This window comes from Lampetra fluviatilis, chromosome 43 (assembly GCF_964198595.1).
Source record: "Lampetra fluviatilis chromosome 43, kcLamFluv1.1, whole genome shotgun sequence".
NCBI lineage: Eukaryota > Metazoa > Chordata > Hyperoartia > Petromyzontiformes > Petromyzontidae > Lampetra > Lampetra fluviatilis.
This window is the reverse complement of record NC_136317.1, coordinates 611806-639366: the sequence shown is the minus strand read 5'-3', so window position 1 is coordinate 639366 and position 27561 is coordinate 611806. Positions and strand designations below refer to the sequence as shown.

At 44.8% G+C, this 27561-nt stretch overlaps 1 protein-coding gene across 4 annotated transcripts in view; it reads right to left on the bottom strand.

Annotated features, from left to right (window-relative positions):
• The window catches only part of KPNA3 (karyopherin subunit alpha 3), a 28162-nt gene extending 9227 nt beyond the window's left edge, over positions 1-18935 (bottom strand). For 2 of the 4 annotated variants that reach the window (XM_078876052.1, XM_078876051.1), the window contains exons 1-11: positions 18563-18935; positions 13475-13519; positions 10817-10906; positions 9787-9816; positions 8590-8642; positions 7175-7270; positions 5514-5611; positions 4999-5085; positions 2647-2816; positions 1003-1047; positions 49-180 (exon numbers count right to left, since the gene is read on the bottom strand). In XM_078876052.1, the coding sequence (XP_078732178.1) occupies positions 49-180; positions 1003-1047; positions 2647-2816; positions 4999-5085; positions 5514-5611; positions 7175-7270; positions 8590-8642; positions 9787-9816; positions 10817-10906; positions 13475-13519; positions 18563-18634 (918 nt within the window). In that variant the 5' untranslated portion in view covers positions 18635-18935. The remainder of the gene's footprint in view (positions 1-48; positions 181-1002; positions 1048-2646; positions 2817-4998; positions 5086-5513; positions 5612-7174; positions 7271-8589; positions 8643-9786; positions 9817-10816; positions 10907-13474; positions 13520-18562) is intronic. The other 2 variants (XM_078876055.1, XM_078876053.1) reach the window with 1 other exon arrangement.
• Positions 18936-27561: the final 8626 nt, after the last annotated feature.

Genomic DNA, 27561 nt, shown 5'->3' with positions numbered 1-27561 from the left:
ACGACACTCGCACACATCACAAGGACTGACACTGCAAATTATACAGACCTGAACTTTGACCTCCTGGTGGCTGAGCAGCGGCACCAGGTAAGGAACGACCCCGGAATCGATGACCATCTGAATCTGCTCATTACCGCCGTCCGTTAAGTAGGAAAGGGCCCACACAGTGTCCACCAGGATCTATCCACCAGCGCACACACACACACATCGGGGGGGCTTTGTTAACGCCACACTCCTGAGACGATGCGTTTAATATTCAGCAGTGGTGATAGCTCCCATCTCACGATGAAAACGCATTCGCTATTTCACATCACCGTATGGGATTAAATTTGCCCCTCATCCCCGACTTGGGTCTAGAAAATAAGCACCGCTTTGTGGAAAAGTAATTTCTGAAGCGCAGATCGGCCAGTGCCATATGAACAAGGAATTTCCTCCACTGACTAGCAACACTAACACACTAAGCCTGATTATAACATGGTGGCGAAGATTCGTTTCATCCCATTTTTGACAAAAACAGCCAATTTCTTCCATCAGCAGTAAAGGGGCAACTTCACTGTGATGTTTTGGTTGTTCTGTCATAATGTGAATGTGGTTTCTGACTTTCATATCCCAATTTGTTAAATTAAGTCAAGAAACAGTGAAGACGCTTCCATTTATGTGGCTCTTTATAATCAAGTAACGATACCGCAATAACCTCTAAATGAGCACACATTCTGGCACTATATACCCTTTAAATGGCTGCACACAATGCTTTCATTTTCCCCTCACTACAATACACAAAACTTGCAAAGTTGGAGTCAAATAAACACTTGCACGTGATATTTAGGCGGCATATTTTTTTCTCCTAAACTTTGGTTCTGCCGCAATTATTTTTTGTTTTGATCGGCTGGCAGTAAATTGAGAATGTATTTGTTTCTGTGAAAATTACTAATGTCGTCATCTTTGGACAGAAATTGTGGTGTGGGGGTTCTCGGCAGCAAATGCATCCCAACAAAAACTCACGTTAATGTCTGTGTGATGGATAAGAACGCAGAGCGCTGGAAGAATCTGAAAAAGAAAACGAAAAATTAATGTCACGATAAAACTCGTTGTCATTAGCACTGACTAAAAGGGGCAAAGAGTAACCACTTGTAGTTGAGATACCACTTTAGACATATATTCCTTACAAACTTTGAAGTTGACATGTTAAGGTAAAAAGTAATATCAAAGGAAATTTGGTCAAAGCACACTCTCCGCTTCCATATTAGTGTGCTTGCCAACAGGTTATTACGATACATTATTCACACGACATTTATAAATATCCTGGAAGTGTGGTATTTTAAACTTATTGTGGACTGAGCCACCCTAACATTGAAGTGGAGCCTTAGCCACTTGGCAAAGTTTGGTCAAAGCACACACAATATGCCACTTGGCAAGACTAATTGCAACATGGACCGAGACATTTCTCAAGGTCACATACTTCAGGAGACTGCAGTGATTTTTTTTTACATTTAAACATTTTTATCAAAGGTCCCTACGGGATAAGAAAGTGTTCTTTTCTAAGAATTGCTAATCACAAAAGGCAGCTTAGCCGAAATATTCATTGGAGACTTAGATAACTAAATTGACTATCCACAGCCACTTTTGGTGGCATGATTAAAACATGTTTTCATAGTGAAATTGAGTGAGATACCCATGCAACTTTCATTCTTGTTGGATTGTGCATAATAATCAGTAAAAGATGCATCAAATTATTCAAAACTGGTACAGGGTTTGTCTGCTTACATGAAGGTTAATGTTTGTTAATATGGCGATTACCAAAGATCCTAACGTTGACCAGTTAGGTGAGGCATATGATGGATCTCATTGACCTTGGTCTGAGAGTTAAATAAACCTCTATCCAAAAATAATAGCATTTCTCATATATACAGCTTAATATGAGTTGCATGAGTTACTGATGCAAATTATAATGATGTTCTAGAAGGACTAAGCTTGGCACAAATATAAGTGTGTCAATGCTTACAACGATATCCAACAGGCAAGTCGAAATGACATCAGATTTTAAAAAGGAGATAAAACTCAATCGTCGATTTTGGGCCCCTCCATAATTTGGGAGCATCATTTTTGTTTAAGAACATAGCAAAATTAAAGTGTCTCAAGAGGTGTTAAAGGGTATCAAACACAAACATGACATCCTAAGTATTCTGTAAAACATGTGATATTAAGACATGATAGAAACCTGGCAAAGATACTATTAGTTGCAAAATCCACACCGCGTTTTTCTAGGCTGTCCTAGGAGTTTGAAGCGTCGTTAATGAGAACATATTTAAAGGCATGGTCAAGAGCACGAGTGATAAATACAACTGCAGCCTAACTATCCAATTGTTTCCTATAAGGCTGCTTAAGTAGCACAGTTTACATATACAGAAATCACACCAGTAAGCACAATCGTTTCAGTAACAGACTTTAAATGATTATTTTCTCAGTATGAACACTTTAAACTCGTATTGGACAGCCAGGGGGACAAGTATCTCCAAGCTAAGAGTTATGTATTTCTTGAGTTGCGTCTTTCTCTAAGTGGCCAACAAACACTCCATGATAGTTAAGTGGTCGACAACATAATCCAAGTTTTAGGTGGTCAACTTGGCATCTAAGGTGGGCACGCACCTCCTGAATGGTTTCCATTGGTGGGGGCGGGTCCTTGTTGCGGCAGAGATTGACGATGACCCAGGTGACATTGCGCAGGAAGGTGATGGGGATGGCAGGGTTGATGAAGGCCAGAAGCGGCTTCACCACGCCCAGACTTATTACATAGTCCCTGCACTGCGGCCCATCCCCTGCAGCAGCGACAAAGAATTCCATTCAGCGCCAACATATTGATCACACGGTGGATATTGTACCCATTTATTGCTTCCGTGGGAGTCTGGCAATGTTGAGTTTAGCCAGGTCTGTTAAGATAACAATATCTTGGTTATGTATATTTGCCCAGCTTTGCAATTCAAAGGTATGGAACACGCTTCTAATGTTGATCTGAACATGTTTTTGTCAAGTCCAGTGAGTGACACTCAAGTCCTTTAGGGTTTCTCCAAATATTGCTTGCAGCAGTCTTTTTTTATTATAAGCAGAGGGAGCAAGGGTTTAATTGCAATGTTACCAGATAGCAAAAGGTAAAAAACTATTAAACAGTGGGACAACTGGTATTTTGCGTGTTGTTTTTTAATTATTTGTTGTTCTGGAATATGTATGAATATTAAATAATTGCAACCAACCTTCGATACAGAGCAAAATTATTATTTAATAAAGCAAAGAGAATATTGCTCCAATGGTCCTCGGTTGGAGTAATAATTAGGTGGTGTGTACAACAGACTCGTAGTTGAATCAAATGTTTGTGATAATATCACATCTGGCTTTGCAGTCCAAGAGGGATCCATAACAGATTAGGCTTCACTTAGTCCACAGCAGTGCAGCCTTATATTACTTATCGGTCATCAAAGTTTAAAAAGTTACACTTAAATGACATCCTCAGCCAACCGCAGATGAATGAGAAGTTTCTCCCCTTCTCCTCTGCTGCCGGAACGGTCTCCCTCTGTGGTCATCCACACAGCTGCCAACTCCATGCTCAAGACTGCACTCGTTCGTGCCTCCAGTTGGTGGCGGCTCCTTTCATAACGTCCCCTCAGCTACGATCACTGGATAATGTGCATATCCCTAACTGCGCTGACCATTTGAGATGTGCGCAACACACAGAAGCTCTAGAAACCACTACTATATTGGTTTGCTTTTAATAATTTTTCTATTCAAGGACAGACAAAATTCCACCACTTTTTAAACCCCAGCACCGAGTTCCAGAGTGAAGGACGCACTCAACAGATGCGCACACGTATCCGGCAAAAGTCATTCAAATTAGCACAGGCACGCGCAACCTGTCAACAAGCAACATCAAACAGATAAGTGGAGTTGTGGCGAATACACCAAGGCAAGCTTCAGTGGGAGCTCCGAGGAGATTATTTTTGAAGGCCTACACACGAATGTCTGAAATGTTACACTGCTGTTTATTTCTGGGTGAGGCGGAGGGGGAGGGTGGCTACTGAGAACAGAAAAAGAGACGGCGATGTTAAGAATAGCACGGGCAAACTCCTAAGCGTTTGCGAGGGGTTATTAATAATGCGACGGATTTAGTTGCCGCGTGATTCCACACTCGCAGTTAGGATATGCAGGGGGCAACATTTATGCCAAAACACTGCTTCGGGAATGCCTTGATTTTCATATCGACTTACAGAGAAACTACATTCAATATTACACAACGTTCACGAACACCAACCCTAAAAACGTCGTGCCAGGTGTGTGTGGCCCACGCTCGGCGGTGGATCAGTCTTCATCGCGTGGGCTAAACCTCTCAACCTGCCGGGCTCCGTGACGTGGCAAGTGCATTGCAAGCACAAGTGGGTTGCTGACAACATAATTGAATTTAAAACCATTTGCCAATGCACTGCTGGATGAAGACCTTTGCACAGAATGTCAGTTAAGGGAGATGTTTCATCATACTTTACCACGCTGGTTAGTGAAGACTAGTAAAGGTGGGGGGGGGACCCAGGACAGCTTCAGATACCACGCGCCAGTAATGTTAGACATGGCCAGGAACTGAACTCGGGTGGCCATGCTCATAGCTCAGCAAGTTAACCACTGCATTACCACTCAACCCCGCTGACTATATAGATCTTGAATGTTATCTTCACGCGCGCCCATGGGTTTTCTCCAGGTACACTTGTGTCCCGTGAATTGCAAAACTCAACAGTTGGACCCGACTTTTGTAAACGATTATCATGGAATACAATTGTTTGTTCAATTCAAGCAAAGCGTTAAAATAAATTACCCTAGTAGCTTTAGGAATCAGTTAATCATTAAAAAAAATAACGGAAAAATATCTGCGATGTCGCAACGAAAGTGAACCTTGACCGATTCATCCCATTTAACAGACATTTGTGTTACGGCGACACAAGCGGACAAAAGCTGACTTACCGATGATATTTCCGAGGGCCCACACTGCCTGCTCGCACACGTTCTGATGAGGCGAATGCAGCAGCTTCAGGAAGAGGGGAACAGCATCTGTAGGGAAACAAGCAGGTTTTACCAAGAGGCAGTGTTTACTGATGACAATGGCAAGGCATTTGACAGCTTGTATCTGTACCCCTTGGCCAACAGTGACTGACGGTTTGTCGTCAATTATGAACGTTTGGCTGGCAATCGCTATGGCAGAGTGCTTAACTCATAATTGGCTTGCATCACTCCAGATTCGATAAAACTATAACTACTTCGTGCAAAGTAAAGATGAGTTGTCCTATGGAGGGAATGGTTAAGATACCAAAGGAAAGTGAAATAATCACGAACATTTCAGATTCACCAATCAACACAAGCACCACCCAATCAATGCTGGTTTGAACAGATACGCTTTTACTTGGCTTCGAGCAAGTGAACCAATTTGTCAAAGTGTGAAAAACAGTCAACACAGCCAAGATGCAATGAGTGTCACTCACTGGACTTGACAACGGCTTGCGTTTGCGCCGACGTTCCTGACGCGATGTTGGTCAACGCCCAGGCCGCCTCGAACTGCAGTGACGGACTACAGTCAAACCAACACACATACACACAAGTAAACATGACACATTCACAAAGGATGCCGCTCTTACGCAGCACTCCGTGTTTGCATGCCGCTTATTCTCCATCCACTGTGAACCAACATTTGACATCCCCTGGTATTTTAACAATTTATTTATAATATAAAGCTGGATAGTGGATGTGTTATAATACCTGAACAGTGCAAAGCGTGGAGAGGTGCATGCTTGGATTTACACCGTGAGAACTCGAAGGAGAACAAACAGCTTCGGGAGCATAGGCAAGTTAAAGACATCATTAGCTGTGAAGACAACGCGCTTGGACAGGACGTGTCGCTGGTCGGGACGATGGCTGGTGGTTGACTCATGACAGAGGAGGCCAACGGAGGGGGAACATTCCCTAGAGGATGTCCATCAGGGACGAGTGAGGAAATTGGCTCATGTGCAAGACTAGATGGATAGTTGCATCGAGAGTGAGAGGTTTTCAGAGCACTGAATGGATCATGACTGCTGCTGATGAAACAAGAGGTGCAATATTTACATGTACTATTACATGTCATTACTTCTATTTCAGACTTTCTTATCCAAAACTATTATTGGCTCATTTTATATTCAATGCAATGCTGCTGTGCTCTAACAGCAGCCACGGCTAAATTAAAGATGATAAAAATTAGTTTAGTGCAAATGTTGCAAGTAAAGCTCACTGAAAAACTACTTTTCATCCAAGACAGTTGTCATGATGGCAGTAAAAAAAAATTCATGAAGTGGGTTATAATTCATAACTTTTATGATATAAAACCAATTGCATGAATCTGGTTTTAAATCAACAGTTTGGCACCAAATCGGTCTCTTTCCATCTATCAAACAAGGGCATACTGCCATCAATAACAAGCCCTACCATGTTAAAATGTACAGTACATGATCATAATTAATTCAGTTTAATGAAGGCCTCTCCAATCTGTCACACAATATCTCAATCCTTCATAACAGGTTTTTTTGGTTAGATCGCAGTTAGTAAGGTTTGTCACGTAAACAGAACGTGCCAATTCGTTACTAGTACAGCACTCCGGTGTGTGTTGGAGAGCAAATCCACAACATTTACAATCTGAGTACGACATTTCACCAGTAGTTACGACTAGATTCATCAGGCGACAGCCAGATTTGTGGTCACGAAAGCCTACGTCAAACTGATCTCAATCCTCGTTATGCAACAATCCATCCAGCGACAGCATGAGCTGATTTAATCGTTCCATCTGCAAGATAGACGCGCGCTTGGGTGTGTTCCTTCCATTGGCTGCCACTCCGTTAAATCTCAAACACCGGCCATCAAACCTTCTAGCAATCTGTCCTGCCCAAGCACCCTTACTTTTCTTAACAGGCAATGAGGTCTCTAACTTTCCGTATGCGATTTAGTGCACGTTTTCCTCTAGCATTCTCAAACATGCTTCTTTTAGCTTTTGTTACAATTTTTTTTACAAATTCTGATTTGACTATGCAGGAAACTTTCCTTACTGAACGATGTAGTAAATTCAGTGGGAGCCAACTAAGGTGTGTGCATGTGCCACTGGTGATCAGATACTCACTTATCCTCTCGCTCCAGACACTGCACGAGAATGGGAAGGATCCCAGAGTTGATGAGGTCGTCAATAGGGGGGTTCCGATCGCTGGAGAGCAGCTTCCTGCAATAATTAAATACCATCACGAATATCGTACATAACAGCTTGTTAATACAGGCATGTACGCGAGCCTAGCCCTCGGTGCGTATCCCATACTGTGTGCAAGCATTTGGTAGACAATGTCAGCTTGGGTGTACTTCATTCCAGCCAGCTTTGTGCCGTGCCAACCTTACCAAGTGTTCACTCACAGCCAGGGGAGTGAAAATGCATCTATTAATATCAATTCTTAAGCACATTATATATGCGAATAAAATCCATGCATATGTAAAAATCTGTATTTTTAGATGTATGTTGCACATAATATTATCATGTGACCCCTACAACCATGAGAGCACCTGCAACATTCACCACAAAATTACATGAACAAAACAGTTAGATATAATTCTTAGCCTGAATTTTGAGGGCAGGGGGGGGGGGCAATTGTTACACCCATACTAAGTGCTGGCTGCAAGACTGAACAGTGATCCGTGTGTGTGCATGTGCACGCTTTTACGCCTATGAAACGGAGCAAACATTGGAAAACTTCATTAATGGAACCAATATGATCATCAGAAGATAACATGGCAAAACCAGTTGAACTACACTTGAACTTCAGGCAATTCAAATGTTTGTATGAGAATCCATGGAGGTAACCAACTTTCCAAAGCTTACAACCATGCTCTTTACATTCATTATACAATTTTAATTTAAATACAATTACATACATTTTTGGCATTCAGTGGATTAACAAATATTTAACAATTTTGTTTATATTTCAGCTGACTTACCCATTATAGGACAGGCATCTAACGAGTGAAATGTAAAACAGAAATTACATCATCGTTTCTTTTCCTTAGAAACTAAATCCCCATCGTTCATTCCAAGGTCACTTTTCTATGCAAGGTACTATCGTAAGTACATTTTAAAGGATTAAATAATATTGGCATGACTTCTATTTGTCAGTCTGTAACAGTGGCTGTAACGTTATTGTGATTATTGTATAAGTTAACTCTAACACATCGAACAAAAATGATTTCATATCCATAAAAACTAAAATTCTGACTACACAAAAAACAGCTGATAAAATATACACTTATAAATAAACACAATGCTTGAGATAGACCTCACATGTTACATTTCAGTTTTGCCCCACAGAAGACAACCCCATTTTTGGCAATACTATTTAATCTCCCATGCTGCTTCAACGGCCATTTATTTCCTATGACCCAAGCAGCTGCAGGAAAACACCCAGCGAAACAACGGATTTATTTCACCAAACAATGTTGGGAGAGGCTCTATTTGGCAGAGGTGTTTCGTTGTGTGTGCAAATTTGTCAATCTCACCGTGCAGCCTGAACAGCGCTGAGCTGCACATTTGGGTTGTCGCTGGCTGCATTCTGCACACCAAGGCAACAAGATTAACAGTTAGAATCACGACCATCTAAGAAACAAGCTGCAAAACACAAGTACTGCAGCCCGGGGGTTGCGTTCAAAGGTCCGTGTCAGCAATCAAGCGCAAGGAATTTTCACCGTTTTGCTGCATCCACCACACGCCTTGTGAATTCCATTTAGAACAGATCATAGGTCAATCGTTTGCATCACTAATTACAACTAACATCATGCTAGTTGTAATTACTAGCATCATGATGCGAGTTGTAATAATTGGCGAAACATCGTACTCGAAATATAAATGTTGTGGGTTTACTCTCCAACACACCGGTGTGCTGTACCCGTAACAAATTGCCATGTTTTGTTTATGTGACAAATCTTACTAATTGGCTGTGTCGGGTGGTGGCGGGTTTAAATGACACATTTATATTTACGCAATCTAACCCTAAAAACATATATTATGGATAACATTGGTCGTGAAAGCCCTACATGTTAAAAACACTAAACCCCAAATAAGCCCAAGTTAAATTCACAATTAAGCTCTCTTGCATTATGTTAAGCAGCAATGCAGGCCAATCCGATTAAAGCTTTCTTAAGGGAGAGCCAAGTGTTGGGCAAAAATATTTTTTTTTAATTGAGCCCTATAAACCACATTAATGTAAAATGCAATTTCTCATGTTGTGAAAATATATATTTAATATGAATTGTGCAGCTATTTGGAAGGGTTGATGGTTCACACCATGATCATGAGAGACTCCCTTTACCACCCCCCCCCCCCCCCCCCATTATACAGGGATGGGTGCGCATATGATGACTACGACAGAAAGGAGGTTGCTTAACCTATTAATGCAAGCTGAGAAGCGTTCACGAGTATGCATGAGTTTTTCAACCACACTCTGGGTCCTTACCAACCACGCTCAGAAAATAATAAAAAACAAACATACTAATCATGCAAAGTAAGGCCTTTCTGAAAAGAAGCGTCCAATAGCAGCTTTCCTGGGTATGTGCATTCATAACTTTAATATTACTGCTCCAAAACAGCCACGTAGCTAATCATTGTCTACACACTGCTGGCTTTACGATTCATCAGCTCTTGGCCAAAAGTCAAAGAGATTTTTGGTGCAACAATCAGAAGGAACTTTGTTCACTCACCTGCACGATGGCTTCCAACGATGCATTTTGCTGCAGGGAACAGATACGAACGAGGGCGACAACACATGGTTAGACAAGGATACGCAATGCACATGTTAAGCACACAAATATATACACCACAGAACTTGGATTTATAAAGTTACTAAACGCAACTGCATCTCACAACGATGTAAAAAGCAATGGGCATATTTTATAGTGAGAGGTGGTCAGTCATAGGCAAAGTAAAAAACGAAAATCTTGTCTGGATGTGAACAGGGAGTCAAGAGCACCGATGGTAGGGGGGGGGGAAGAGAGTTTCAGACGATAGGGCCAACAGAGAATAAGTGACCTCCCGCTGAACAACTGACTCGGGGCTTCAACAGAAAGCCTTGGCTGCCCGAGTCGGGAGTGAGTGGGGGGCGGGAGTAGAGTGAGATCAGAGGGGGCAGGTAGACAGGCGTGAGTTCAGTGGACTCATAATTTTAACTCTGATCGACACATTGGCTAAGTCATAATCTAAAATCCTCCATTTAGGAGTGTGGACTGTGGGGGGAAGTGATGCAAGCATGCACACCTAATTAAGGCTGGCATGACCACACAAGGGCGAGTGACAACCCATGCCCAGTTGCTATCTTTGTCTCACCAGTGGTTATGTTCACACGTGACACCAGGTACGACTCGGCAAAGGCTGAGTCAACTTTTAGGGAGTCCGAAAATAAAGTCAGCTACCCATGTGCATGCAAATGGAACCCAGGCTACTGGGATGATAATGCACTCCCCACCATCACAACAAGTAATATGTAACGTTTCACGGCCCTTGTATAAATATGATTACCATTTCGGGTGGCAATTCTTTCATTTCTCATACTTCTAGGGATAATTGTTATCTCCATTCGCCTACATCTAACATTCTTAACCTATTGGACACAAAAAATTCAAGAAAATATTTTAACCAACAAAACAATGTATCATGAAACAAAACCCCCACCATATCGGCGTTAGATGTGCGTGGCCATCTGGCACACTTCACACGTGACCCACGCAGCCCTACCAGCCGGAAGTCGCCATCAAAGTCGAGCTCATCAAGGATCTCCTCGTGCGGGACGTTTCTTCTCTTCAGGAGGTGCTCGTCCCGTTTGTTCTGTGGCGCAGGAGGTGGGAGTTGGAGAGGCAGCAGCACGGGGTAGTAGGCGAGCATTGAGATTTCCCGCAATCCAATGTCTTATCCGAATGATTTCCCGTGTGCTCTTCCATTAACGAGCACGGATTTCTAACGTAATTATAATATAACAATTACAGACAGCTCGCTGACAAAGTTGTTCTCTTGATAGGCACACGTTGAATAAAATCTGCCAACTTGGCTCACCATTCCTCAGGATGAGCACCAGTGTGAAACTGCACCGTGCCATAGGAGTGTGGAATTTCCATCACTTGTGTAGGGATTTAAAATCGAGATAAACTACCGCACAAACACATGCTTATAGATAGAGGGCTTGATACATGCGGTGATAAATAAAAAACATTGGTCTCCACCAATTTTAAAGAGATAACAGCCAATAAAGAATTCCACCAAATATCAGTGAGCACCACCTTGTGTCCACAACACACATGAGAATAGAAATGGTATTGTTTTGCATGTGAGATTCCGGTTTATGGGTAATTAAAACTTATTTTTTAAGAACAAAGTAAGCTCATTGATATACAATCTTAGCGAGTTGACATACTAATCCAAGACATAATTCCAACATTAATCTTGGACCTGCAGCGAACTAAAGGGCACTCACAAGAATCTCTGCTTGATGTTCATTCGAATTAAACTAATCTCACGTGCTGCTGCAGCTTCAAACGATTACAAGTTTGAAAAAATAAAAACACCTGTGGCTTGACACCACTAAATTTCTACATGCATTACAGTATATGTAATCACTTTTGACATTATCCTCATCGGTGTGATGGTGCAGCGAGAACATCACTCCGCTTTGTAAACGGCGACGAGGCACGAGTGGGAACATGCTGGTGACAGCCATCAGTGGATGATGGCGACGGTGACACCACCCTAGGGGTGCCTCACCGAGCCACGGGCAGGTTGACACGTGTAGCAGGTGGAGGAAGAACGTAACCGTGTTTATAAAAAAAACGAGCCGCGTTCACAATTAACACTACTCTGATATAACAGATCAGGAAATCACCTTCCACCCCCAACCCCCCCGAGGAGAGATGAAGTAGAATTGACCAACTTAAGACTGGGTTCACGTAGCATTTCAGAGTCATTATTGTAATACCAAGAGTTCAATGGATTAAACATTTCACTCAATCCCAAATTATGACGTCAAGGCCTCTCCTCCTCCCCCAAACAACAATCCTATGAACTGAGGATTGCACGAATAACAACCCAAGAACTGTCTTTTTACTTGCGTCCTTGAAGTCAGGTGTGGAGCCACACCCATGGAAATGCCCTAAGTTGTACTCTTTATTCTCTTGTTGCCTTCCACGAGTGATAGTTTAATGGCAACTGATCAAAACTTAAGTCCCTGGCTCTGCCCCAAGCATAATTCTGATTGGCTGCCACTGAGCCGATTCGTAATGTTTACTATTGCAAACTGTAAGCCTGTTAATCACACACCGACATCACTTACACAATGCTTAAGGAGTTGTATTTGTCTTCTTGGTTTTTTCGGTAAAGTCACGTAGAAGGGAAGTAATAAAATAATAAAAATAAAACATAATAAAATGTTACATGCTGTTGGTAACCACGTGTGGCCCCACCTTAAAATCTGAGATTGTACTTTACACTGGTTCACGACATTATAAAAAATATATTTATATATGAAGAGTTTGAAATTGACATTGAACAATTTCCTGGTGCAATTACTACACGGGTAAACGGTGTTATTGTCCAACAGACTTCACATTGTGACTAACACATTAATGCATATTTCTAAAACCTTAAAAAATGTGCAGGGTGGCAAGCATGTGAAACTCATTCCATTATTTTGACTTCCCATCACGTGCCTCAGTGCGAGTGTGACACAATTACATTACAAACAAATGTGCTGTTGTCACTGATGGGGATATTGAAGCTCATCATTTTACCATCCGTATCCTTGAGAACTGAAAAACCTGGCCCTCTATTACCAGTTAAAGCCCTCGCACAGAAAGGTGAATGGGGCCGCACGGTGTTAATCTTCCCTAACGAACCACACAGTAAGACTAATAAAATATACATTATGGCACTAAAGCTCTTAGATTTGGCGTCTGACCTAATGCAGGGAAGTGGGATTCCCAGTGGTCATGCAAGCACAGTTCTAAAATATTAATTATAACCAAACTCAAGACACCGACACTTCCGGAGCAAACATTGTCATTAATAAGCATCAGCAATACACAGTTCTCAGAACTCAAGTAGTTATGGTTCGCTGACATTTGGAATAGTCTACAAACGACAATGCTTTTAAGCAAAACAAATTTCTCAGTCATAAAAGTACATAAAGATACTTGCATTTCTATTGACAACCTTCTCGAAACAAAGGGGTGGTAGTAGTAGTGCGTCAACAGATACCACGCACAGTGAATTTGAGAATGCTCATTTGTGAATTAAAGATGACAATCAGCCCTTATGAATGATTAAGGCCCAACAACCTCACAATTTCTACGCAGTGGGCGTGACAACGAAGATTTATGCGTCAACCGCAGATGAAAATCGCTTTACCTTTCGCAGCTCGATGGTGACCTCGTTTCTCTGCCTCCGCATCGTCTGCAAAAGAAAAACACGCAACAAGATGATCGGTGGAGCCACGAACGAAAACGCATCTGTACAAAGCGGGGATGACCGACGCGGCTTTACCATGTAAATGTTTGTGTTGTTTGTGCTCTGCTTGTTATCCCAAGCACATGTTTATTGAGTGGTTATCACAAAAACGCTTTGATCAGCGAATACTGAAAGGCATTATGCTCTGCACAGCCCTCCACACGAATCAAGTGAAACTGACCAGCGTACGAAATTCTGAAATGCCACTCAGCACATTACGATGATGTGAATCATGGCCCACTCACACCCATGATTCTAACATGGTATTTCCATACAGTATTTCTGTAATCGAGTTCACAGCTCCGCTGGATCCACATAATTCGTTAACTGATCAACATGTGACTTTACGTCAAAAACAATGCTCTGACCGACAATACGAAAAATCAACATTCTGCTTTAGCTGAGTCAACGCCGGGTGCTAACCGCTAGTTCCACACAAAACAGAGTTTGACTCGGCTAAAGCAGAATGAACCAAACTGGTTCCCAACTGGTCAAATCTGATAAGCAGGTCAACAGCAATAAGTTTATAAACCCCGCAGACAATAACAGTCAGCAAACGTGTAAACACATTATTGGAATTGCACACATTCATTGGCTACATATGAAATGGTAACAGGGGGAGCTGCATTTTTGTGCAAGCCTGATAAAACGCCACATTCACTTCATCACACTTGAAATCATTTACACTGCCACCTCATTCGGATTAAACGAAAATACGGATTAGCAAGGAGGTTATATACTTGCAATCAAAGCCATTAAGCCAATTAATCAAATGCATTCATCCTGGCGCTTATGCCGTGCGGAAAGATCTTGGGCGAGAGAGTCGGGTGAAGTACGGCATTTGGGTTGTTGTCTCTACAGAAACCTGTTCGAGGTAATAAACCAACAGCGAATGTTTCCGTGTCACGCAAGCACATGGCGGCTCACGTCATGCGAGCGGCAAATGAGTGGAATTCATTCACTCATTCGGGAAAAGCAACACCGATTTAAATAAAACTTTATCAAACAGCAAAGTCCCGAGTAAAGTAAAATAAAAATGTCATTTATCAGAACCCTCACCCCTTAATTGGATGTTCCATCACCAGGTTTTGCCAAACACTGGTACCGAAGCTAAATACATTTAACGTGTTTGCATTCATGTAACCAAAAAGTGTTTGCATCACTACAAGTCCCTTGCGTCTTTACGCTGCTCCCATTTACCCCGTTTCACGAGACCGTCGCCAATCAATGACTTTGGAACGTAGCTCGATTGAAAATGAATGTATTCACTCCAACGTTGTTTTGAAAATGTTAAAATAAAAGCTGCAGGTTGGGGCAGCGTACTTGAGGGAGCAGCACGCCTCCTAGCGGACACTCACGCCTCGGTGTTGACAGCATCGCCACACTGTACGCACTTTTAAATCTAAATTGAAAACGCATTTTTTAAAACCGTTTATCGTGCGTTTAGTTTGCTGTCATTCCCCCCGCACCTTCGATTAGCACGGCTGGCCACGTACGATGCGAAACAAGTCCAACATACACACAGTACTACTTTCTCTAAATGCAATCTCTGCCGCCACCTGTTTATATTAATTTTTATGAAGCAATTTGAAATTGTTATGCAACATCTTTTTGGATACATTTCAAACTTCACGTTTTCCAGGGACGCATCCCAACATAAATAGAAAGACTAACAGTACACTACTGACCTTTTATATTCCGCACACTCATTGTTTATACACACAAAATGCATGCTCATTTAAATAGAGTATTTTCACTTCCTTGTCTTGAACGTACAAGTTTGCTAACGAACACATTTCTGAGATCTGCATGGGCATCAGAGTAGTAACCAGTTTGTTCTCCCCCCCCACCCACATCCGATGAGCACGGTTGGCTAACGTACGGTGCGAAAGAAGTTCACACAACCAACGAATGCGCCTAACACCCAAGACAACATGGTGTGAGCGCGTCGTTAATGATTTATTCGTGTTCACAATTGCGGTGTAAGCAGAGGGGCATGACAATGCCAGCGTTTGTTGGCACTTGTTACTGTCTTGAGTGGCGCCAATTATAACAGCAGCCCCATTACAATTGGGGTTCAATTTTGAATGGGAATTGGTTTGTTATTCATGTCGACTGTATTCGGCAACGTTGTATTTTTACGGTTTATTTAGCGAAATAAGTTGAACTACCTTGTTTTTTTATTGGACTTGTTTTTTTTACGTATTCAAATATTATACCTTGAAAACTGTTCATGGGGCTGCGGAAGGTTTAAGCATGGGAACTTTGAACGACAAGTAATTACGTAAATTTCCTTTAAAGTAATGCTCGGCCTTAGTATTTCAACAAACTCGTTGAGTCACCTACTCCAAAAATACTGAGTGTCTAAAATTAACATGAGATGGGAAGGGAGCCTCCGGTTCAAAGCCGTTTTCTTGATTTCATTACGAATAAACAAACTTCAGAGACCTCCTGCAAAATATCAGGTCTGTCGCTCAAATAATCTCCTTCATAAAATAATCATCAGTGCGAAGACATAGAATGATTTATTGTTGGTCATGTTCAATATGTTATGACTGTTGTCACGAAAGGGTTATTGGAGTTAACGTATAGAGGGAGGCATCCCCACAAACATATGTAAAACTACTAAAGTGTACAGACAATAAATATGTCAAAGTGAATATGCATGGGAATGTTTGGCATAATGAATCATGTGCAAGTGAGAAGGGAACACGGACGGGCCTTTAATCTGGATTTAAATGGCAGGACAGAAGACCAAATAGGCATCAACGTTTTTTTCCCCTACATCATAGCTTCAAGACATTGATCCCATCTCCCTTATGAACATTATTTATTTTGGCTCCTTACTGCAGCTCGTTTGTCGCTTCCAGATCCTTATTTGATCAGGAAATGGAACTTATATTGCTCAATACCAGGGTGCCACTTTTGTGAGGAGGGTTTGGGTTCATTGACTCCTGACTTCAATCCTCTTCATGAGATACGAGGTGTCAATGTGAATATACTTTAAGTGAAAGCGGGTTAGGGCTATGCCTATGTTTGCCTATAGATAGGAATGTTCATACGAAAGACCCACGTTTCTCACCAGAATAGGGCTCTTAAGGCAGCTGTATCCTGAACCGGAAACAGTAGTTAAGTGAATTACGTTTAGGTCTAAAGATAGCTTTAACAATAACCCACTAATCTACTCATTTAAGAACCTGGAAGCGACAATATATTTAATATTTAGGATGTAGATAGGCATAAACGTGACGGAATTATAATACTGTATTGGGTTAAGGGTTGTAACTCGCCTTGACCGTGACACGAATGCATGCGTTCTGTCCAGTTGTGTGGCTTTGGCTACCCATGAGTCATTACTATGAGGTAATAGGTTGGCATTTTGGCGATCCTAAATATGAAATACTGTATTCAGATGCGTAGATTAGTGGGTTATGGTTAAAGCTAGCTTTAGCCCTAAAACGTTATTCACTAAAAACAATTGCCTTAATAAGAGCCATATTCCAGTCAGAAACGTGGGACTTTGTATGACCATTCCCAACTATTTAATTTAACTACCAAATTGGATTAGTCTCAACAGACTCTAGAATCATGACTAAACTTGATTAGGTTGTGGTATGTTTCCTTACTCTTTGGTTCTTTCAAAAAACTCACGTAGGTGAGAAAAAAAACATAGCTATACAAGTGAAAATATGATCGGGCTTATCCAAACTACTGAACATTTATGGAAATTACTATACTTGGCTAAGGTTTTAGCTTGCCTTAATCGTATTCGAATGACAGCATTGTGTATGTTATAGGTACGACCAGTTACAACTATATCCTGTATGTAATTTATGAAACTACAGCTTGGGTCAGAGAAATAACAACCCACATCATTAACATATTGCAATGACCGGCTTGAGCGTGTTAGATATGACCAGCCCTAAACTTACTCATAAAAAATTGTATAGCCTCGGCATAATTACATTTTAAGGAAAGCTCGAGCTAGGTTTATATATATTATTACCACCACCAACTCTAAATTTAATCCTTTGATAAACTAGTTTAAGGTCAGCAGCGCAGCTATCCTTAAGCATACCGATATTCACATGACAGGCTTTAAATGTGTTTAATACATGTCCAGCTCTAAATAAAAACTATTTATACATCTGTAGTTTTAGATTGGTAGCCGTGTATTGCGATTCTTAACACCAACCATTCCCCAATGTGCAATCACCGGGCTGGGCTCGTGACTAATTCGCCTGAACCCCAGCCTCATGCAAAAACAAGGCGACACAAGGGTAAGCGTGAACGAAAAATAAAAGGCTACCACAACTGTTCACAATTAGTCTTACCAATACAATCGCCGTCATACACACACACATATACACATAAATGTTTATTTCGCGAGCGAAGAAATGGCCCGGAAACGCCTCCCTCAGCCCGGCGGCCCCCATCGTGAAAAAACCTCGGAGCACGCCGGCACCCAGCCCACTACAGACGCCGATAAACACCACCAGCACGCAAACATCGGCACGGCCACCGCCAACAGACGATTGTCGCCGTTAAAGCCACCAAAAAATGGTTTCATTAACGAGTTTTTCGAGCGCCACGGGCTTCGGTAAAAGTGTGCGCAGCAGTCGCAGTCAAGGAGAGGCGCCTCCTCCTCCTCGGCTTTGCCTGACGCCTCGCCCGGCCCAGCAGCCGGCCCGGCACGGGGGGTCCCACAGCCACCCCGCCCGAGAACCCCGCGGCAAATGAAACGCCACACGAGCCGCACACGAGGCACAGCTCACAAGAGCGGCGCTTGATGCCAAATCGAGGCGTTAAAATGTAATCGACGGAGGCGGTGGCGGCTGTGACGAAGCCTTATTAATGCGAGGGCGTAGGCCGCAGGCTTCAGGAGGCCGGGGTTTTATTTCTCCAACGCAATTCCAACTATAAGATGTACACTGACACAACGATTATAAATAGTGAAAATCGGGTGTTAAATATTCACGGGAGGCTCACCTCGGCATCGCGACCTTTGTTTTTAAAGCTCTTGATGCGGTGGTTCTCAGCCAGCTTGTCGCTGTCCGCCATGTCGCTCTCGCAGCGGCGCTAACGTAGCCGAATATAAATAATAAAACCACACGCGACGGCGAACGAGGAGCCTTCACAAATAAATTAAAAATACTGCAGAGCCTTATTAAATTCAGAAAAAAACACCAACCGATAGCGTCAACGACGAGAAAAACGACTGCGTCGTCGCAACCCGAGAAATCTAAGTTCTAATAAATATACAAATTACGAACAAGCGCGACTCTTTATCGCCCTCTCGGACAAAAGCGGCCCCAGGCTTGCCTCGCTCTGCGCGCAAAATGCCGGGATTACATTTCCCACTGCGCATACGCAAGCCCCTCCCCCTGGAGCCCCCCATGCCCCCCTTCCCGAGCCCCCCCCCACTTCTCCACAAGCCCCACCTCCGCGAGCCCCTCCCCCTACACCCCCCACAACCCCGCCGCACTCGCACCATGTGACCGCTGTTGCCTTGCCTACCGTTGGCCGGTGCCGGGGCGACACGTGACCGCGACTCCCCAGCGCGGCACTCCGATCCGGTCTATGAAATACATTGGCTGCTTTGGTCGAGGGGCCGGGGGTTCCACGGTGGGGGGGGGGTAATTAAGCGAGGGGCGGGGCGGGGATTTTGGTGGGTGAGGGGAGGGGCCGCCTCGCTTTGGATGCCGCAGGGGTGACGTCATAAGGGAGGAGGGGGAGGGAACTCGGGCGGGTGACGTCACCCGTTAGGATTCTTCGGGTCATGCTTGAGGGCTTATTGAGAAACGCAGCCGTGAGATGTCCTGGCTGGTTGGAGGCCATGCACAGGCGTTTCATGCAGTGGGAACGGTAAAATGAAACAGTTTACCAAAACCCTCAGGCTTCAATAAGAAAACGCTGTAAAAAATATTTTCAAAAACATTTTTAAAATATGGCACTAAAGTAGTTCCAATGACCTTGCGTGAAGAAAGTCGCACAAATTCGAATGAAAACAGGAGTCGGGGCAAGAAAATAATTGAGCTTTCTCTCACCAAGCCGATTCACAGGAACATTTGAAGACAAAACATTGGATTGGAGAGATCAAGGCATGAACACAAATAATTTCATGAGCTGACAACGGGTTATAATAGCAAGCGATGGAGAGATTTGAACAACTTTCTGCATTCAAAACAACGGTTAAAGGATAACAAGTTGCTGAGCGAAAAACTAATCATTGGAGAGTCACAACTGGAAAACAGCAAACGAGTTACATGTATGGTAATTATTGTAGGCGGCACATGATTGCAATGATACACAGGTGAGCAAGAGCAGGTTAGAGTGATTCTGAATAATGAAAAACAGCATCCCAATGAGCCTGCAGAAGTTCCCAATCACTTCAGCTGATTTACCTGCTGTCGTCAAAGTGAGCCTTGAAGTGGTCCTCATCAATCTACAGCCCTGAACCAGTGCTCCACATTCCCATGGCGGTGGCGCGTCTATCCACAGAATAAACTACTGGATTTGAAGCTTTCGTGACTGCAAGGATTCATACTCTTAGGTTTTTTCGGTAAAGTCACGTAGGTAAAAAAATAAAAATAAAATTAATAAAAGTAATAATAAAAATAAAATAATAAAACATCACGACGTTTCGGAGGCAACACAAGTCTCCGTCATCAGGTGGGACCGTCACAGCCAGATTTGCTGTATCAAGTGAGGCAGAGATTCCGAGATACAAGTTCTTAAATACAAGTTAAGGGGGAGGAGGGGGGGGGAGCTTATTCATTTTAATTTTATTTTTTATCTACGTGACTTTACAGAAAAAACCTAAGAGAATAAACTACTGGTTAATTCTTCCCTACTAAAGCGGCCTCGTTTTTATCAAGGGGCCGTCCATAAATTACGTCACGCACCTAAAGGGGGGGGGGGTCAGACATTTGTGACGATATGTGACGAGGGGGGGTTGAGAAATATGACGTCACATCAAAATGCGCAACTCTAAATAAATATAGACACGTAATTAAATAGACGTTTTAATAAATGTTTTCTCCTACAACATCAGAGTGCAGCGCCACATTGAATACGCACTACAATGGCAATAGTTTAAAGCGATTTGAAGCATGTTTCTTGGGGGGGGAGGCAGAGCTTTGTGACGACGGGGGGGGTCAAAAATCGTCCAAAATCGCGTGACGTCATTTATGGACGGCCCCCAATCCCAGTGAGGTGATAGGCTCATTAACTCCCACGCAGGAAGACAGCTCGCAACCTTCTCATTGCGAGCCCCTTGTGGTGCCACGGACGCGGAGCGACACCCCCCTGTCCCCCACACAGCGCACACTGACACACAACAACAACCGCCATTCGCCACTAAGTGGCGGTGACGTCACCACGACACTTGTGCCAGGCCATGTGCACCCTGAGGCCACGTGAAGTGTCGAACGCCCGCTGGCAGGAGGTCACAGGGCAGACCCAGGTACCACGGGTCGACTGACTGAGATGACCGAGATGACTGGCTGATGCACCACCTGTGCCCCCTACTGTGCCAACTTGCTGTGCTTTAGCCACCCGGCGCTCCGCTCGTTGTTGTGAGCGTCGCTCCTCCGCCCTCCGTTGTTGTTGGAGGGCGACTGCCTCCAACTGCCCAGTAGCGTCCTTCACGAGCCTCCTCCACTGAGGCCGATCTTGACACCGCTGGTACCAGTCATCGGCAAGTCCACTCAGCTCCACGTCCTCCTGTACCACATCACTCCATCTCTTCTCTAGCCCGTGCCGCGCCCGTTTAGCCCCCTCGATCCGGCCGAACAACAGCTGTTTAGGCATGCGGTGGCTGGGCATGCGGGCTACATGACCCAGCCAACGCAGCCTTGCCCGCCGGAGGAGCTCACTGATGGGACTTTGCCCAGATCTTTCAAGGACTTGTGAGCTCCTCACACAATCCAGCCTGGTTAAACCCAGGATGGATCGTAGGCAGGCCAGCCTAAATGTTTCCAACCGGCGAAGATGCTCCACTAGGGGGGTCCACGTTTCGCAAGCGTAGAGAAGGGAGGGAATGACCGTGGCCGAGAAGACCTGAAGCTTCGTGCGGAGCGACAGACCAGGTAGCTTCCACACAGCGTTACGCAACCGATGAAAAGATATTGCCGCTCGACTGATTCGGAGTGAGACCTCTGCTGATAAACTGGAGCCGGTCATAAGCACACTGCCCAGGTATGGGAAACTCTCCACTCTCTCCACAACTGCCCCATCACCGATTGGGAGTTGTGGGGGTGGAGTGCCCGATGGTACAAAATACCCAGGCAGGTGCTTAGTTTTGGTGGGGCTGATGGTAAGGCCCCACCTCTTAGTGGCATGCTCCAGTCTCAGCAGCAGCGTCTCCAACTCCTCTTCTGAATGAGCAGCTATTACCAAATCATCGGCATACATAACGTGGTTGACCAATAGGGAGCCATCCCTTGATCGCACCCGGGCGTCGATCAGCCTCCCATTATATCTGTACCAAATGGTAATTCCCCCGGTACAGCTATTGAAGGCTTCACGAACTACGCAGTCGAAATAGATGTTAAATAATGTGGGGGCCAGAGGACATCCCTGTCGCACCCCAAGGTGTACAGGGAAAGGCTCCGACTCCCGGCCACGTAGTTTTACCCGGGCCCGCTCACCATCATGAAGGTCCTTAATGATCGTGAGCAGAGGGTCAGGGACTCCGAAAGCACGAAGAACAACCCAGAGCCCAGTCCTACTGATGGTATCATAGGCCTTGACCAGGTCAATAAAGCAGAGATGTAGGTCTTTTTGGAATTCCCTACACCTCTGCTGTAGCAGACGGACAGAAAATATGGCATCTGTGCAGGACCGCCCTTTCCTGAAACCGCATTGGGGCTCCGCAAGCCTCTCCTCAGCGTGCCTAGCAAGGCGATGTTGAATAATCCTTGCCAGGACCTTACCCGGCACACTGAGGAGTGAGATGCCCCTGTAGTTGTTACAGTCGGTACGGTCCCCCTTCTTAAAGAGCGGGACCACCAGGGCATCCTTCCAGTCCTGCGGAACCCGTCCAGTGGTCCAGACTGTTGTTATGATGTCATATAGGGCAGTCTGTGCACAAACGCCACCCTCCCTCAGCATTTCGCTTGGGAGATCATCTCTGCCCGGTGCCTTCCCTGGTCTCAGACTCCGGATCGCCCTCAGTACTTCCTCAACAGCTGGTACCTCAGCCAGCCACTCACAGGGGGTGACCTCTTCCAATATTTGAGGCACCGCAGCCTCAGCAGGGTTATCCCCACTTTGTGCCATGATGTTTTCCTGGCTGAGAGATTTTCCCTCCCCCAGGACCTCACAGAAATGCTCAGCAAATCTGCAAACCTGTTCCTGGGGGTCGGAGATTGGATCACCGTTTTTTCCTCTAATGATGGTAATAGGTGTGGCGCTGCACTGACACACTGACACACACACGCAGCACACACTGAGCACACACACGCAGCGCACACACGCAGCACACACACGCAGCGCACACTGAGCACACTGACACACACACGCAGCTCACACACTGAGCACACACACGCAGCACACACACTGACACACACTGACACACACGCAGCACACACACTGCCACACACTGAGCATATAAGGAAGATGCGCGGGAGACTCGGGGCTGTTGCAGTGGGGTCTCCGCCTGTCCAAGTCTGAGCACGTGGCCTCTGATTAAAGAAACCATCTCAAGACAAGTGCGTCCAAGTCATCATTACACATGTATTGAAATGAACAAGGATGTAACAGCTTGGGAAAAGAGATGATGGAAGGGAATTCCAAAGTCGTACAGTGCGAGGGAAGAAGCAGAGAGGGGTACAGTACTGTACTGCGAGCTGTACTGTGGTAGTTGAACACAACAGTACTATTGAGGCTAAACAGTCAGTCTGGTTGACCGAGTCCTCAAATGGGTAGAAAGAATCAAAACCTACCTACCTACCTACACACACTCTCACTCACCTGTTTAACACATAGGATTTCGCGACCAATATAATCCATAATATAAGGGTTTTTTGGGTTAAATCGTGTAAATATAAATGTGTCGTTAAACCCGCCACCACCCGACACAGCAACTTCTTAAGGTTTGTCACGTAAAGAAAGCATGCCAATTCGTTACTAGTACAGCACACCAGTGTGTTAGAGAATAAATCCACAACATTTACCATCTGAGTACGACTCACACATCTACTTACCGATTCACACACTCACTCACCGGTGTTGGCCGTGACCGGGATTCGAACTCGGGTCGCCGGGTTTCGTAGCGCAGCGCTAACCGCTACACTACCGCCCCCCACACACTCACTCACTCACCTGCTTACATATGTAGTGACATGGAATGGGTCACTATGGAGCATAGCGTGGGTTGCTGGCAGAGAAAGGGATCTTCTGTTGCAGCAGCCCTGTCTGTCAGCAGGTCACGTGATAATCAGAGAGGGGGATGTAGGGCAAAGGTGATAGAGGGGGTACGTGAGGTAAGCCCGGAACTCACTCGTAGTGACGATTATTTGAACCAGAAGGGGGGCGTGGCCGGGGGCGGAACGAGGCCACGCCGGGAGGATAAAAGAGGACCCCGAGCGAAGGTTCGGGGCTGTTGTTTGGAGTGGAATCACATCGGGCTGCTGGAGTCTTCCTCACCATCTTCACCTTCTCGGCGTTGTCAGTCAGGCAGTCTGTTAGCTGTCTTGACTGAAGTGGAGTTACTCCTTGAACCCTGTGAAGGCTATACTAAATAGAGTGCCTCCTACTCCTAGTGTCTCTGAGTATATCACTACACATACACACTCACTCACTTACTACCTACCTACACACTCTCTCACCTACCGACAACACACTCACTTACCTACTTACAAAGACACACTCTCACCTACTCACATACACACTCAGTCACCCACCTCCACACACTCACTAACCTGCCTATGCTCTTGGCACAGGGTAAAGAGCAAGCTTTATAAAGTGGGCGTGCTGATTGCAATCCCAATTGCTCAATAAAATTCTGCCGTGTTGTGAATTCGGGGCACAATAGGGCTTGTGTTGGCATCCGAAGGAGCAGCAGGAGCAAAATAATAATGAGCGCCATTCATGCAGCCACCTTTACAGAACTTGCTCTCGGACCATGGCCAATCCACTGCTGGATGAAGGTCGTCCCAAGACGTCGCATCTTCTTATGAATCCGCCATGCGACAATGCGCCTGGCACCTGCTCACGAACTTGTTTCATTGCACAGATCTGCACGGCGGATGTCCTCTCAGAGGCCATTCATTCATCGGCTGTCCTTCTCTACGGATGTCCCCTAATCCGGCCACTTCACAAGCTGTACAACAATGTAACATTAATCTTGTGTAGATTCACTTATGTCTATTTCACCATGTTTTGAGCAGTTTGTCCACAGTCGCTTTTCTCATGTCTGACATTTTCACATATCTGTACTATCCATCAGTCCCCAGCAAATTGAATGTGACGTTGTACTGCGCAGTACTGTAACCACATGTAAGCCTCCTGCGGTTGTACTTTTACAGTAACGTGGATTCGTTTTCTCATTAAACCCTTCATGCGCATTAAGTGTGACCCATGCTCATTTGAGGCAGGGCATTTTACTATCGGGACATGATCATTTGCTACAAAATAACATAAAACAATGATTTTTTATTCAGCATTTTCTGTAAATTATGACAAAAAACATACAACAGAACAAAGTGTACAAGCTGTAAACAAGTAGATGTAGTCACACAAACGTTGTGTGGCTCACAGGGCAGAATGCTGAAACCAGCACTGCTGAAATCCTGGGTTCGAACACAGGAATCTTCCTGTGATTAAACTGGGTTCTCAAGTGTAGCCAGATGATGGTCTCAGCCTGGTCACCGTCGAATTTTGTTTTGCACTTCGTTTGGCTATGAAGTATAGTCATGCAGCTCTGTAACTCTCGTATCCACAGCGAGTGGGAAAGTGCTGCCCTCGATTGGGCGCTAGGACCAGAGGGTCACACTGCTATGCAAGACTCCCGAATAGATTACACTACGTCACACAATGTTTGTTCCTGGGTACTGTTGTTTTTTAATTGCTCATGCCTTAAAAGTATAGAAAATGGCGATTACTTCCCACACTTAGCTTTTGTGACCAGTACTTTATGTGAACGAAAGACACAAATGCACACCGCGTTTTCTCATTGAAAATAGGTACATTTCCGAATGTAACTGTCGTGGTCACAAAAGCAAAGTTTGTGGGGAATAATAGCCATTTTCTGTACTTTTGAGGCAGAAGCAATTAGGAAATAACATTTACTACCCAGGAACAACAATTGTTTTGTTCCACAGTGTTATTCGTGAAGCCACATGACACCGATAGCGCAATCGGAATGACATTGTTGAAAAAATGGCAAAATAATATATTCTACAATACTGTACACAAGGGTGTGATCACAAACAGCAGAAAAACACACATCTTGCATGCACGCCATGTGCCCACCACATTGCATGTACAATGCACTTAGCAGTACAGCAAGTGTGGACTAATGTTTCATCTGTATGGGATAGAGCAGTGCTTCGCAACCGGTATGCCCCAGGTGTATTTTCGGGATAATAGCGGATAACCTAACCGTTCGTAAACTGGGATAGACTAACTCTCCATGCCGTTCAGTGGCTGATTCAGCCCCCCAGCAACGAACAGTCGTCAACTCACCCCCAGGCCCTCTCACCTCTCTCGGTCGCACATGCGCAGCTGCTGGGCGACTCCATGAAATGCTGGACATCTGCGAAAAAATAGCTTTATAGCTCATCGGATTCCCCGAGTGCAAGTACATATTCCGATTCTGAGCAAATAAGCCGCGACAACGCGTCCCCACCCGCACACCCGTCGGGTTCACGCGGTGAGCTTTTAGCTCGGTGTGCCGCGAAGATCGAGCGAGCTCGGAAGAAAGTGTGGTGTGTGTGTGGTGTGTGTGTGGGTGGTATGGGTGTGAGTGTGTGGTGTGTGGGTGGTGTGTGTGTGGTGTGTGTGGGTGGTGTGTGTGGTGTGTGGGTGGTATGTGTGTGGTGTGTGGGTGGTGTGTGTGGTGATGTGTGTGTGTGTGGGTGGTGTGGTGTGTGTGTCGGTGGAGTGTGTGTGGGGGTGTGTGTGGTCTGTGGGTGGTGTGTGTGTGGGTGGTGTGTGTGTGGGTGGTGTGTGTGTGAGTGGTGTGTGTGTGGTGTGTGTGTGGTGTGCGTGTGGGTGGTGTGAGTGGTGTGTGTGGTCTGTGGGTGGTGTGTGGGTGGTGTGTGTGTGTGTGGTGTGTGTGTGGGTGGTATGTGTGTGTGTGGGTGGTGTGTGTGTGAGTGGTGTGTGGGTGGTGTGTGCCAACCAAACGCCACCACGTGCCAGCCAAACTCCACCACGTGCAAGTCGCGGCGTGCCATCGTCCGTTACCACCACGCTCCCATGGAGGGAGCACGCAAAGACCGCTTCTCATTCAACTCTCGCTACTTGTTCACGTTCGATGTGGGGTTTTGTTGTTGTTTACAAAGTAGATGAGACTGCTTCCAACGTCATCATGATCAACCATGAGATCAATTCGCTGCTCGACGATCGAAACTTGCGGGATTGTTTTAATTGCCGCGCCGGGAAGTGGGACTGAACCGGCGGCCTCTGTTCTACAAGTCCACTGCGCTAACGATTACTCATCACACCACGTTGGGTAAATCGGAAATCGTTTTTTGTCTAGATTTGAAGCTTTCGTGACTGCAAGGATTCATACTCTTAGGTTGTTTCGGTAAAGTCACGTAGGTAGAAATAAATAAAAAATAATAAAATGATAGAAATAATATTATAAAATAATAAATCACGACGTTTCCGGCGCAACACAAGCGTCCGTCATCAGGTGGGACAACCACAGCACGAAACCACCGTTTTATTTCAAACTCTGCGGTTACCGGTAACGCAAAGCGAACCCGATTTCAAACAGACTGGCATTTGACGCGATGACGTCACCGTCTGACGCCACC